The sequence below is a fragment of the Cottoperca gobio genome, chromosome 2, assembly GCF_900634415.1.
Source record: "Cottoperca gobio chromosome 2, fCotGob3.1, whole genome shotgun sequence".
NCBI classification, from domain to species: domain Eukaryota; kingdom Metazoa; phylum Chordata; class Actinopteri; order Perciformes; family Bovichtidae; genus Cottoperca; species Cottoperca gobio.
In genome coordinates this window covers 10,565,477-10,579,832 of record NC_041356.1, presented here as the reverse complement: position 1 = coordinate 10,579,832, position 14,356 = coordinate 10,565,477, and the positions used below count along the sequence as shown (strand labels likewise).

At 45.6% G+C, this 14,356-nt stretch overlaps 1 protein-coding gene across 1 annotated transcript in view; it reads right to left on the bottom strand.

Annotated features, from left to right (window-relative positions):
- LOC115018501 (nck-associated protein 5-like) overlaps positions 1 to 14,356 on the bottom strand; it is a 92,882-nt gene that overhangs the window by 48,811 nt on the left and 29,715 nt on the right. Inside the window, 1 exon segment of the mRNA XM_029447486.1 lies at positions 5,768 to 5,831. Coding sequence (XP_029303346.1) covers positions 5,768 to 5,831 — 64 coding nt within the window.

The window sequence follows — 14,356 nt, the reverse complement described above, 5'->3', positions numbered from 1 at the left end:
ACATTTACTTTAGTTAATCCAATGATTGAGGAGATAATCCTCTCACTTGACTGTATGTCATGGCCCCGCCTGGGTGAGATGCACTACCCCGTTTGTCCTGCGGAGGGCAACAATTTCCTGGAATAAAGCTGGCAGCTCGAACAAAGCCAGCTCTAACAAACAATACAGTGGTTGGGGTGGGGGGGGGGGAAGCAATATCAAATGGAACAGGCCAAGTAATCTATAAAATGGCCCGGGCAGGATTGTATACCGAGCCATATATCTGAAACAAGCCTAGATTGGGTGTTTCAGGATTAAATTTGACCTCTGTCGCATAGTGAGGCTGCTTTCATTTCCTGGTTGATAAAGAAACGTATCCATCTGGATATGACATTTATCACCTTTGTGTGCAGATTGAATGGGTTCTATTGATTTCAATACCCTAAAAATCATTGAAATAAATGAAAAATCAAGTAATTTCCGTGTGTTGTACTGTAACAGACACTGTGTTTCCTCCATATTACTTCTATATCGACATATGTCTGAAATTGTATTAGTTGCCGTGGAGCCCAGAATGAACCTTGCCTCTGTAATTGGACAGTATTAGATGGTAATGGTATTCATCCAAGCTGAATTACTAGAAGACTCGAGCCCCCCCCCTGATACCCACCAAGATCCACAGAGGACTCTAAATTAATTAGAGACCTCTGCCTCTCCTTGTTGTGCCTGCGATGCTCGCTCCCATTAAAGAAAAGCTGCAATGTTATCAGGTTAAGTGCATGTGTACAGTCTGCAGAGCGGTCCCCGTGGCTCTGATACTGTATGTTGTCCATCTGCAACTGTATACGTGTATATATGTGTTCACGCAGGGTCTCGGGTACAGTTCAGGGGGCTCAATAATCTCTTCATTACACAGAAACCCCCCAGTTGGAGCTCTTTGCCTAATCAAAGGGCTGGGAGCGGATCTCTGGCTCGCTGCTAAAGCAAACATCAGGGACACAATACACTGTGCAGGTTCTTCATTCATAAATAAAACATGCCACTTGGCTGTGTGTGTGTGTGTGTGTGTGTGTGTGTGTGTGTGTGTGTGTGTGTGTGTGTGTGTGCTCGTCAGCAATTCAAATGAAAGTGTAACATGAGGAAGATTGGCCACATGGCACACATATGAAACGCCAGGTCAGACAAGACAAACCCGGCTCCATCATTAAGACACAGAGTATTTATGTTGAGGAGAGTATCTCCAGGATGTAATAATAACTTTGTTCTGCTGGAACATGTGTTTTCTGAGATGACTTGTTATTTAATAAAACAGTGTTTTATTCGGTGTCCCCCCAGGGCTCCATCAATTCAATTATCATGGAGAGCCACTACATTAGAGTGTGCCACGTCTCTCTTAGACAGCCGCGGGCACTATTGCAAATAATACACACACCCCAGGAATATGCTAAACCATACGAGTGGCCCATTTATCATTGCCAAGTGTGCTCCCCCCCACACAACCCACGCACTCCCGAGTCACTCAGTCACACACACATACACTCTGGAGAGAGGGTGAACGGGACAGAGTGGAGATGCGATTTGGGCCTGGCTGTCAGCGCTCGTCACCCGGTGAATGTGGCGGGGGGGACCCCATCTCGGCCCTCGCCGCTGTCCGTGGCTGATAAGGCCAATCTGCGGAGACAGCACCTGAGTCCCCCTCTGGTTCCCAAACCTCCACGCTGTCACGCATGCTCCAAACAGCTGTCAGAAACACTCTGCGAAGGTCCCTCAGCGTTGGATCTCCATGAGGACTAAAGTCTTCTAAAGCTGGGAGCCCCTCAAACCCCTTTTTATCAGCTGAAAGCCCCCTACAAAGGAGGTCCAGCCTGAAAGGTGCTTTTTAATAAATCATTGTCGAACAAACAATGATACGGTTTAATTACCACAAACTAATCAAACCATAGTCATGCCACTAACTCACACAGTACACCAGGCTGTGTTTAAAATCAACAACGTCAATCAAGCGGTGTCCCTGTGTGGCCTCTCTGCTCGTCCGTGTACCAAGGCTTTTAACATTTAAAGCTTTGACCCAGTTCAGGAGGAGAACATGCAGTAGAGGATGCCATTTCTCATGTTGTTTACTTTAAACTATGTTAACGAATGCCTTGTTAAGAAAGGCATTCAGTCTTTAAATAAATGCATGCTCTTTGATGCACTGTTATAATCTCTGTCACATGAATCTCGCAGATTGCAGCGCATGAGAAATCTGTTTTTAGCCGCTTCCCATCTTGGCTCCAGGGCCTGTTTTACCATGCTGTGCTGTGCCACCCGCTCCCACTTTATATTCACACATGTAGCAGCTCCATTCTTATCTTAACTTCATTTTCTACATGAAATACTCTGGAGAAATCAGATTTTTAAACAACTGAGTTGGACCCCTTTATCGTTCACACGTATGCATCGCTCAACGTAATCAACTCCCGGGAAATAAGTGTGTGTGGATCTACTGTATGTGTGCGAGACTCGTATCTGTTTAAGCTCACATATCAGAGAGCGTCCGCAAAGCCCAAAGACAAATAAAGTCTCTCAAAGCCAGTTTATTTTCACATGTTGTTTAGACAGCCGTTTCCAGGGTCATAATCTCACCTAACAGTTTTAAATGGCCTTTAAACGGACAGCCCAGGCTCCTCGCTGCCTTTACGAGCCTACATGTGCACTTCTGTTTTCTCCCCCGACAGGAAACCCGGCATCCTGCCCCTGACGGACTTAGATTGCGCTTCAGAGTGGCATCAAAAGAGAATTGGAGACGTAGAGCAGCCCTGCCCTGTACCACGCCTGTAGGTCGAGGGTGTGAAGAATTCCAGAGGAAACCTACAGCGGCGACGAGGCTGTGAACGAGCGGTTTCTCTGGAGTCAGACAGGGGCAGGCTTGTTGGAAAGAGACCGAAGCCCTCGCAGGAACCATGACCTGTGCTCTATCAAACACCGCACGGGAAATCCACTGTTTGTCTTGTGCGAGTCTCAAAGACCGCGCTCTGCGGAGCACGCCAAGAGCACCATGTCTAAACCCCGATATAAAGTTGGAGAAATAAACGGCGGTCGAACACAGACAGATCTGGTGGTTGTTCAACCATATCACTGCAGTGCATCTTGTGTGGCCGTGTGTGCTCTGCAGATTCATACCCTGAGCCTCAACACCGATTGCCCGGCAGATTATTCAAAAGGTTTCCTGCGATTCTCCCAAATGATCCCTAACACAAGTAACACGAGTGTTGTGCTTCTGCCAGTGGCGGTTGTGTTTCACAACAGGAGAGCCAATTAAAAAAAACACACGCTCCTCAGTAAACTGTGCCGTTAATGCCGTTTCATTAACGTCTGTATAACTGTGCACGCGAGACCTGAGGCTCACAATTGCAGCAGTGTGCTTGCACGATCATAAAGCTGCCGTTCGCATTCTTTTCCAACACAGAGCAGGTAGTAATGGTGCTGCATAGCACGTCCCCGCCGAGCCACTCGGCAGAAGCAACCGGCCCAGGACTGCAATGGGTGGCACTGACGCTTTCTGAGTCTCTGATCGCGTTACACAGAAGACACTAATGGATGTAGAGAGGAGAGACCAAGGCAGGCTGTTAAAGAGAGGCATCAGATACAGAGGACGGGGAGAGCCACTTCAAAAGTCTGTGGCTGTTTTAATCTCTCAAGGTTAGTCCCTTGGCAGGCGAAGATGTGGGGGTTAGGGAAGCGAGTGGGCATAGAAGCGGGCGTGAGGGTGTGGGGGTCTGCGGGGCAGAGGCTGGTGAGCAGTTCCCACTGCACACCGCCAGCACTTTGACAATTATCTCCTTGATGCAGCAGTCTCTTTTTCATTTCTATTGAAGAACCGTGCCCGAGCTCCGAAGCCTCCCAGGAATGCCAGAGAGAGAGTGCAAGGGGACTCCGACGGGGATAATCCCAATTTCAAATGGAGCTTAGTGATATCCCCCCTCCTCCCTTTCTTCCTCCATATACCCCCCTTTCTCACCCTCCTCCTGTCTGGCACAGATAACTCATCCCTCTCTCTCTCTGCCCTGTGCATGCGCAGACATTTCACACACACCCCTAAAGTAATAATTAGCATGTCGTACTCGCGTGAGTCTCACAGCGACGTATCTTTCTTGGGCGATGTCGAGGTCAGAGGAGGCAAGGTTAGTGTTACAGGAGGAGGTGCTGACACAGGAGGTGTGGAGCTGAATTAGATTATGTACACACAGGCACCAAAGACAAGACAAAAGTGAGACTACTATTACATTGCCATGCATCCTTCTACTAATGCCGGGAACTCTCGAGGAAGTGATCTCCTACATAATCACAGGAGCATGACTGCCGCTGGATAAAAGGTTGAAAGTGACCTCGACTGATCAGTTCAGCCTTGTTTGCTCCAACATGCAGTGACTGCATAGCACATGACTCTGACGGTAAGGCAGTGATATGTAGGATGCACGCATTACATTCATCTACAGTATATCTACGCAGCGTGGAAATCAATACTGGACCTTCTTGTTTCACGTACACATTCATAACAGAGATGACAGCATTGGAAGAGTCACAGAGAGGTCAGGGAGGATTGACTACATTCTGAATGTAGTGCATGTGTGAACAGTGAACATCTCTAGTGGTGCATGAAAGGTTATCCCAGTACTGATACAAAACTAATGTACATTTTCCACAAGAAGAAACATGTACATGGTAGATTTGCTTCTCCATCAACCCATAACATACGCTTCAACATATCTCTAATTGAAGCCCCCATGACGGGCAGAATCTACTGTGCTGAAGTGCCCTTTGGCAATCCACTGAGCCCCTGCGCAGCTCCAGGCATCACTGATCTGTATCTGACCCCATGATCTGACCTCCACAACTGTCGGGAGAGTCGAGAAGGAAGAAACAAGCATTCCACCTTCGGGGATCAATAGAGAAACACACAGAATAGTGAGAAAGTCTCAGTGCATCAGCCCATGTGTGCTGTTGCTTCAGGCCTGCTGCCATACAGAGAATCAGAGGCGTCACTGGGGTGCAGTCTAACAGCTGGGCCTGTGGTTAGAGCCTGCAATCAGCTGAGCTCTGCTTCCTTATGTGGTTCACTTTCTGACACTCCCTGAGACACACACATGCACACACACACACATGCACACACACACACACAGTACAGTATGCACACGCTCAGAGACAAAGAGAAATAAATATATACACTTATGTAAATCTTAGATCTCCACCTCACTAATTATTTCCCCTGCTTACACAAGCTCGCTTAAAAAAGAAGTGAAAGCACAATATCAGCAATTTCCAGTTACGCTTGGCACAATGCAGTGTTGACAGATTAAGTCCTAGCTTCATAACGCAACACACCCTGTGACCATGCATCGGAGTACCTGCTGGTCCTGCAGAATGACAACCTAAAATAATCTGCGTAGCATATTAAAAACGGACAAATGCTTGGATTCTTTGTCTTTTACTCTTTTGTATTCTTTCATCAGATATTTTTGAAGCATTAAACTTCTTCTAAGACAGTTTGATTTGATACATTTCTGTACAGTTGCTATTGTTTAGTATGGCTGGAAAACACCTGCGTATACACGCATCTCACAATTATCTTCTTGTGTTGGGAAACTAAAGATTGACTTTGGCCGATGTGGCGGCTTGGCACAGCTTGACAGTGTGTGTGTGTGTGTGTGTGTGTGTGAGTGTGTAAGTGTGTGTGTGAAGTAAGCATACTGTGGCTGTTTTGGCTTAGTGCAGACTATAGTGGACAAGCAGCTCCACTGTACTTTACCATTGTTCCTTCGCTCTTGCTCCGTGCGACTTCCCTCTGCAGGCGAGCCACGGCCAGTTTTTCCCTAAAGAGGAGGAAGGAGAGAGAATAAGAGTGAGTCAATGTGTGATCATTGCTAAGTGGGTGACACAAGCAGTCAGGTCTGAGCCCGATTGACAGCCAGCGTGTCAGTTTCTGTTTATATCAACCAAATCTATGTTTTTTCCCCCAAAAATGTAATTATTTTCGAGGAAAAAAGCCTCATCTTTGTCTGTCTAATAACTAACAGGAGAAACCTCACAGGCCTGCCAGCAAATCAGTAGATACACACACACACACACACACACACACACACACACACACACACACAGAGAGTGTGAGGAGAAGGGGCCGTCTGCTAACCATGCAAAACAGAGGGCTTGCAGTTCTGTCCAGACAAAAATAGCACAGAGGAAACAAAAAGCAGGGCATCCTCGCGCAAGGCCTTACACACAGACACACACTCATAACAGACTCACTCTCTCACTCTCCCTTACACACACACACAGAAATACACACACATGAACCAGGCTAAACAAAGAAATTGACTGTGCGCGTCCAATCCGTTACCCACGTGAGGACATTCCAGACTTTAATGGGATAAATCTTGGCACACTAGCACGGATAATAAAGAACTCTGTTTTATGGCCTCTCCTGAGGTATCACAACAACTGAAGCACAAATGAAACACTGCTCCAGGACAACACAGCCTGCATCTGACAGTCAGAGAGGTTCCTGTGTGTTGAAAGCTCGTCATTTTGCGAGCGTCTGAAAGTACAACAAACGGGTTGAGGAGAAAAACGCCTCCTCTGGCAGTGCAACGTTTCTTTGAAGCTTCGCAATCTGCTGGTTCAAGACCAGAAAGTCATCAATTCTAATGTAAAATACTGCATTAGCATTCATAAACATGTAAATAGTGTGCTTTAAATGTCAACGCACTGTATTGACACAAAAGGCACACGATGTCCGCCAATTATCACCCTTACAGAGCATTAGGTATGCTAATCAAGTCCCTAATTAAGCTAATTAATGCATTCATTTGCAACTATTTAAGATAAGACATACTTTTCTTTGTCCCAAAGGAAATTAGTCTTGGACTCAGCTGTTGCTCACATACTGCTTCCATAAAAACAAGAGTATCTGGTACAAATATGACAACAAAGGACAAAAATCAACCACAAAATACAGTAAAAACTGAATAAAAGCAGGTAAAAATCATTAAAGAGAAGGGTTGAAGCATGATCCAGAATAAAATCAGGACTGTGTACGTTTGAAGTGTTCGTCACAGTATTCTTCCAGACTTCCTTAGCTCACAGGAATACATCAAAACACACCTAATATGGGACCACGGGACCCAATAAAGGAGGGCAGACAGCAGACAGACACAAGTAATCACAATCACCTGCACATTTTTCACATTTCCTTTTGGAGCAGACACCCAAACCCCTTGCCAACCACCTCCCCCAACCCCCCAAAATAACTCATGACTAACATCTTCTCGTCGTCTTTGACAAAACGTCGTTGTTTCTGAGCGGCTTACCTGTCGGGAAAAACCCCCGGGTGATTAAGAGGCAGCTGGGGATGTATGGTTGATGGATGAATCAAGCGTCTGGACTGAAAAGAGTGTGTGAGCTATAAGCTAACTCTGAAGGGACCAGACTGAATTAGGCAAAGCCGAGCCTGGCATTCTGATTGTGAAACAACCGGTGCGGTGGTGACAAATCCGGGAGGAAGTCAAGCAAGGCTGTGAGACGAGGGGTGTGTGTGTTTGGGCACATGCGAGAAGTTTGTGTGTTTGTGCATTCATAAATGTGGGTGTGGGAACATGCATCTATTAAAATGTGTGTGACCACTCGTAAATATGCGAGACAGTGTGTGAAAGTGTATGACGCCATGCTCCACACCTGAGACTGACTAACACACTTGTGTTCCAGTTACACAATGAGTCTCTTCCTATTACGACATACTGTATGCTTCAAGCCATTACACTACCTGGGGAAAGAAATGTCTCTGGAACTTCTCACTGCAGATATTGTTTTGTTAAAACAGGACCGGCCTGGCATTCCTCCAGTCTGTGTTATGGCTGAGCGTCAGCCCTGTAAGGGGTTAAGTTTCAGGCCACTTATGCACAGGCATGTTCCAGGAGCAACGGAGCATGAGCCAACTGCGCCCCGAGAAAATCATCGCCAAATATAGAGCAATTTGACATTCTGTGTTAAACATAATTATAGTAACTGGCACAAGCAGTAGTCAAAACAGTCTTCTAGTGCACAATGCTTACTGGTGACATTTGCGTCCAATTGGCGCTGACGTGGAATTATGTGATATTTGAACAGCAATCAAGTTGGGATGAAAGTAAGCAATCTGCTTTATTCTGTAATAGATGTTCGAGTGTTATATTCCAAGTTAGTCATTTGCAGCCAATCAGTCACTTTGTAAACTCCAGCACCAAGGCTGTTTCACTCATCTCTTGTGGAAGGTTGTTGGATATGCAAAGCCCCAAGTTACAATGGCGTCTGATAACAAAGAGATGTCATTCATTTGTCACCAAACGGTCACAGGAACACATCGTCCAGTCGTTGACGGCCTCATCTTGAGGGATGATTGTTTCCAATGGTGATTCGCAAAACCTGGCAACGCGACATCACTAGAACAAAGTCTTACTGGGCGAGAAACACGAGCGGTTAGAAAAGCTTCGCCAACAGTTTTTCCACATTACATAAACTTTATTTGGACGTAAAATCATAAGTAATGTCTGTAATAATCCGCCATTGGAAAGGAAAGCTGGAAGCTCTAGCAACGTATATATGTCTACTCTATACGCTGTGCACACTGTGTATATTTCACACTTGACTGTGACTAAATGGGAATTATTTCAGGCCCCAGTCCATGCCTTTATCCTGTACATCCGAGCATGTGATGAAAGAACAAGCTGACAGTTGACTGTGTATACATTCCTCCTTCTCCTCTGCTGTTTTTCTTCCTCTTTGAGCCCCAACGTAAAGCTTGGCTGAGTGAATTCCAGCAGCCAATCATGGGCAGTGTCGACGTGGACCTCCAGCAGTTCCCAGTGACCTGGAATCACCTGATAGCTCCGGAGGCCTTACCCCCGCCAAGCGTCAGTGAAGCAGGCCAAACCAGCTGACAACCCCGATCTCGAACGCAACACACATTCTCTAGTGTTGCTGTTTCTATGCATTAAAAGCTAATGTGGCAAGAGGACCATAGTCATAAGGACGTCATATAAATACATCTGTACCCCTGCTTGCATACAAATACGATGTTCTTCTCGTATTTTTATCTGACAACATGTGCTGTCCACCCACACACACCTCCAAAATCATTTCCTTTCTTTTCAAATGCAAATCCAGCAGCATCAAACGCTCTACATCCCTTGCTTTGAGACAAGACGGCACAGTGCAGCGCAGAGTGATCGTGACACCAGCCTTGTTGCAGTCGCAGCAAATCAACCTTGTTTCCTCCACACATTCTCTCCCCGCTCAGACACTGTGCAAACCCCTCCAACGCTTTTTCCTCCAGCTCACGTTGAGACAACACGCCGACTGTTTGCTTCATGGCGGCAGCGGCGGCATGCAAAGACACGATCTGTCAGGGCTGAGGGAGGATCAATCACAACGAGAGCACTCACCAACCTGAGCTGACATGTTGGACCCATGTGCTTTGAACTGCATTGTGGGAGGCAGACGTTTAGCTGTGTTTTCATCACTGTTATCACGGCTCCTGCATACAGGTGGTTTAATCCATTGTACATTGTTAAGCACATAATGAAAGAGAAAAAAAAATGCTGTCTCTTGTGTTTTGGTTTCCTATTTCCCTCCAGTACTGCACACCGTCTTATTATCAACTGTGGTTAATCTCTCTTCTGTGTAGAAAGATGTTAACAGATTAACCACCACATAATGCTTCAGCCTTTTCCCTGCAGCAGTTGCTCATACTGACACAAAAGCACACATCAGGATGTATAAAAGATGCATAAATATAAACCAACTATCCAATATTTTCATTGAGGCTTACGGGGAGCTAAACATTTCAATCGTTCTCAACCACACATGTACACAGAGTGGTTGGGAGGGATGCATAAATGTTTGGATGAGAGCAGACCTGCCATGCATTTATGTATTAGCGTCTGCACTCCTGCTGGGTTAAGAGCCCTGACACGCACGCAATCCCCGTGGCCCACATAGTGCATCCTGTGCGTCCTGTAGAGAGGGACTCTGGCTACATTGTGGCTCCCACTCCGGACCGGTCATTCCCATCCTTAATCCTCCTACGGCTGTGTTATGTAACCTTCTGCACCAATCCAGAATTTCACCCGAGCCTCCAGTGTGGGACAATGAGCTCACTGAGGCGCTTGATAAGTTATAACATCCAACCCAGGCTGATGGGAAACCAGAGTTACAACTGCCAGGAGGTTGAAGGCGAGATGGGATAGAAAATGGCTTGGTCATCTTGAGGGTCTACAAGTGTATGTTTATATTCTTAGATTGAAATCGGAGCACAACTCAAATTTCATCTTTGTATCCCACCTGAACATCTTGAATTAATCCTTGTATTAATAACGCATGCAACATCATCAAAGGGATGTTGCATGCTTGCAGTCAAACACCAAATCGGTATCAAAATCAGCCCTCAGTGTAAACAGTGCTTCAAGAGTCTGAGGGGTGGGGTTCGCACATCTGTGACCGTTCAATTGGTCCCAACACATTAGGCAGGTCCAATCAATCACCAAGAAGATGGCGAACGGCGGCCTGACCTGCGCCTGTTTGCGTCGCCTCACCCACAGCTGGTTCCTGACCTTCTGTCTCCCGCCACGGACCCCGTCTGCAGCTGAGGGCAGCGGAAAAACAGGAGCCACATGTCAGCACCCCACACACACACACACACACACACACACCCAACCCACCCAGCCAGCCAGCCAGGCACAATGAGCTTTACCTCACCACGGCAGACCATTAATTATTGACGAGGTGAAATGTGATGAGGTTGTACCGCGAGCACACAAAGAACACATGTTTTCTCGTGCTGCCGTGTGGCCTTGAAATGTCTTTACTTTATGAAAAGGGACATTTCTAATCTTTAATCTGCATGTTTTGTTCTTTCATTACATTCTTTTCCTAGTTATTGTGAAAAAGACAAAGATGTTTATGACACAAAAGAACACTTGGACACCAGAAGGTCTTGTGACAATGTAGGTCATATAAACACCAAGGCATAACTTTACTCTTATTCATACTTGCTAATATCTGGAGTTGTGCATTGGACTTTGTTTGGACACGTGTGCACCGCACTCAGTAACGCAGTCAAACGAGTCGAGATGATCGCGATAAGAAAGATTTATTCAAAGTCAACAACATGTTTAATGAGTTGTTTATCCTCTCCTTGTGTGATAGCATCAGTGCTACAGGGGAGGCCCTGGATATCTTAATTACACTGGTGCAACATTATTGCAGTTTCTTTGACAGGAGGGACTTGTTTAAACGCAGAGCGAATGATTGATGGATGCAATCATAAGACTGTGAGAAACTGATTTGTAAGCAACTTAAGGGAGTTATCTGCAAAATCAGAGTACGAGCAATTAAATCATTGCCCTCACTAACTGCAGAAATGCATCGTTTTGTAGGCCAAGATCTGATCAAATGTGTGCACTGCATCTCTAAACTTCTGAAGCAGCACAAATCAGACGTGAGGAATCCTCCGAGACTCCTCTTGAGCTCTGAGGAATGCACTCGCCAAGCGTGGATTACCTCTGCCTGACTGTCTGTCTTCCCTAAATGTTTTCTCATTCTGCGAGCACGGCCTGACCTCAATTGTTTCCGAGCCACAGACGCATTCCTGTCCAGACAAAACAAAACATTGCGGATGAGCAGATGTGCTTTAAAAATGGCCGCAGCAGCCGTCCGCCTGTCTACCAGGAGGGTTTACTCACCAGTGCAGCTCTTTGAAGAACGAGGATGGAGCTAGACACAAACACACACGGGGCACTCTTAAACACATGCATGAACACACATGTACAAACACACTGGCAAAAATATGCAGAAACATGCACACACACACACTCGCACGATTTTGAATCTTTTATGTCCGAATCATAAAAGAGAGATGACTCCAAACTGAAAGGTTACGCTGTATGATGCAGAAAGATATGTTGACACAGAGCACGAGAGCAAGTTTCACACAACTAAAAGAGAAGAAAACCTTCAGGCACACCTTACTTTTGAAATTGAGCTTATCAAATACATTCCCAGCCACACGCTCGCATTCCAACAGGTAATAATGCTGTGCGTGCGTCTACGCTTTTCCACTGATGGTTGTCTCGCTTGAATCACACACCCTGACACATAATTGAGTTTAAGTAAAGCTCCCTTCACAACGGACTACAATTACCTCATGATTTAGGAGTTTACCTGCTTTTTGTGAGGTGCATTCAGACACGATAAGTTTCTGATAGGTCTGCCAAGATACATTTAAAACGTCTCAGCAGATCTGTGCACAGAAGGACGTGAAGAAGGTCACATCCTGCATTCATAGTCACCTCTGCAGACGTTTGTCCCTTTGGAAAATCTTTTTCGGAGCAAACATGTGGGAGGAGTGGGGTTCAGACGCTGGTATGAAGCATACTAATGGATGTAGATCAGAGAGGTTGTCAGAGAAGCTGGTGCACACACACACAATATGTTGTTCTACCCTGAGTGTTAAACAAGCTGATTGATCCGACTTCCTGTCACTGAGGAAACTGGAACAGATCACTTTACGTTGTACCCAAAGATGCCAAAGATTCACTTCCATGGTATTGTGAAGCCATGAAATTAAATGGCTATACGGCAGTTCAATAAAACTCAGATTCAGCCGGCTCGACATGTTCAGTGGTAAAAAAAAAAAAAAGGCACACGCACGTACTTTAGGCAAGTCACACGTTTCCTCCATTGTTCTGTATTTTACACCCTGGCTGGCCTGGGTTGAAGTAATTGGGGAACAGGGACTCACATTTACTACTGTACCATAATACTGGAAGGTTCTGCTGACTCATGGAGACTGTGCAAAGGCTATACTGTAGGTGTAGGCTGTCAACACATCGTTTTCAGAGAGGCCGGCAAACAGTAGCTCTTTACAGAGGCAGACAAATGACCGGTTCACACACAATAGAAACAAAGGTACGGTAAATAGGAGGACTCGAAACTACGGGTCTCTTCTGCTGCATGTGTGTGTGTTTGCGAGCGCATGTTCCTGGGTAGGTTGCAGAAATTGACAGATGGAGATTAAGGGGAAATGGGTTCTCCTCCATGTTCTTTCAGGGGTCACAGGAATATTGCCATAGCATTCCCATTCTGGCACTCTGGCATGCTGGTAATAAAGCAATTAAAAGCTACTGCACTGGTTGTAATTCACTCTAAGCAAAGAGTTTCACCAAATGGCTAAAAAGGACTTAAATACAACACGGTGTGTTTGCAAAACTGCAGTCGAGCTTCTCCAGCAGCCTCCATCTATTTCCTTTCCAGCTGCGCCAACACCTCCAGCCACTGGCCGAGGTCCTGCTTGTTTCTCCCACTATTATCCAATGATTTACGGCCGAGATAGTGGGGAGCTGAAGTTTGTTGACATTCCCCGCCTCACGCAACCTTAAATACGACACTGACCCCCTTTCCAACCTCATAAACGGCTTGCTCCGTTGAAAGCATCGCCGTGACAAGGGAAGGAAATATGAAACAAAGAGGGGTTTGACTGCTTTGATAACCTGAAAACCTGTAAGATGCATGCAACTGTTAAAGTGTGTCAGCGGGAAGGCCGTGCAAAGCAAACAAGGACAACGCCACATTATCTTGTAAACTGTTGGCATGCAGGACTATGACCTACAAAACAAATCCCATGTGGGGATATCTTTTGTTCCAAGAACTTGTGGGTGTTTTTAAAAGGCATGAATATGAGAGATATAAACAAAAGCTTCTATGAAGGAAAGAAACTAATGTTTATCTCTTCTATAATACAAAGAGATAAATATTTGAAGACAGTTATGACTAGAGAACAGGCAATTTAAAGGAAGTAACTGCGAAAACAGCCCACGAGTCTTCGCACCTTGGTGAACTCACGTGGACGCAAGTTCATCCATTTAGAAACCACAAAAATGCTTCGTCCCTAATGACATCACTTAACAGTCAAGGGTGTCTGTGCAAAGCTTTGTCTCCAGGCAAAACAGCCAGTGCATGCAGTAAGCCATTGATAGCTAGCATATAAAAGCCTTTTATTGGTTATAAATTGTGTCGGACCATTAAACTTTATATTTTTCCTGAGTGACATTACTCCAAGTTGAGCCAACAGGAGACACAGAGAAAAGACATCTGAGTCCCATTTTTCTGGATTTCTAACTTGTTAACAGTCAGTGAAAGGCAAAGCGTGAGACTTCAGCTTGAACGCAACGTGTTCTGGCTCTCTGAATCGAAAATGCACAGTCTGGCAAAATGTCAAAATCCTTTATTGAGGTATTTTGTTTTCGTAAGATGCTATATTTGCAAAAACAGGTTCATACCAGCCGAAGAGAGCTCCGCAGGACTCTCG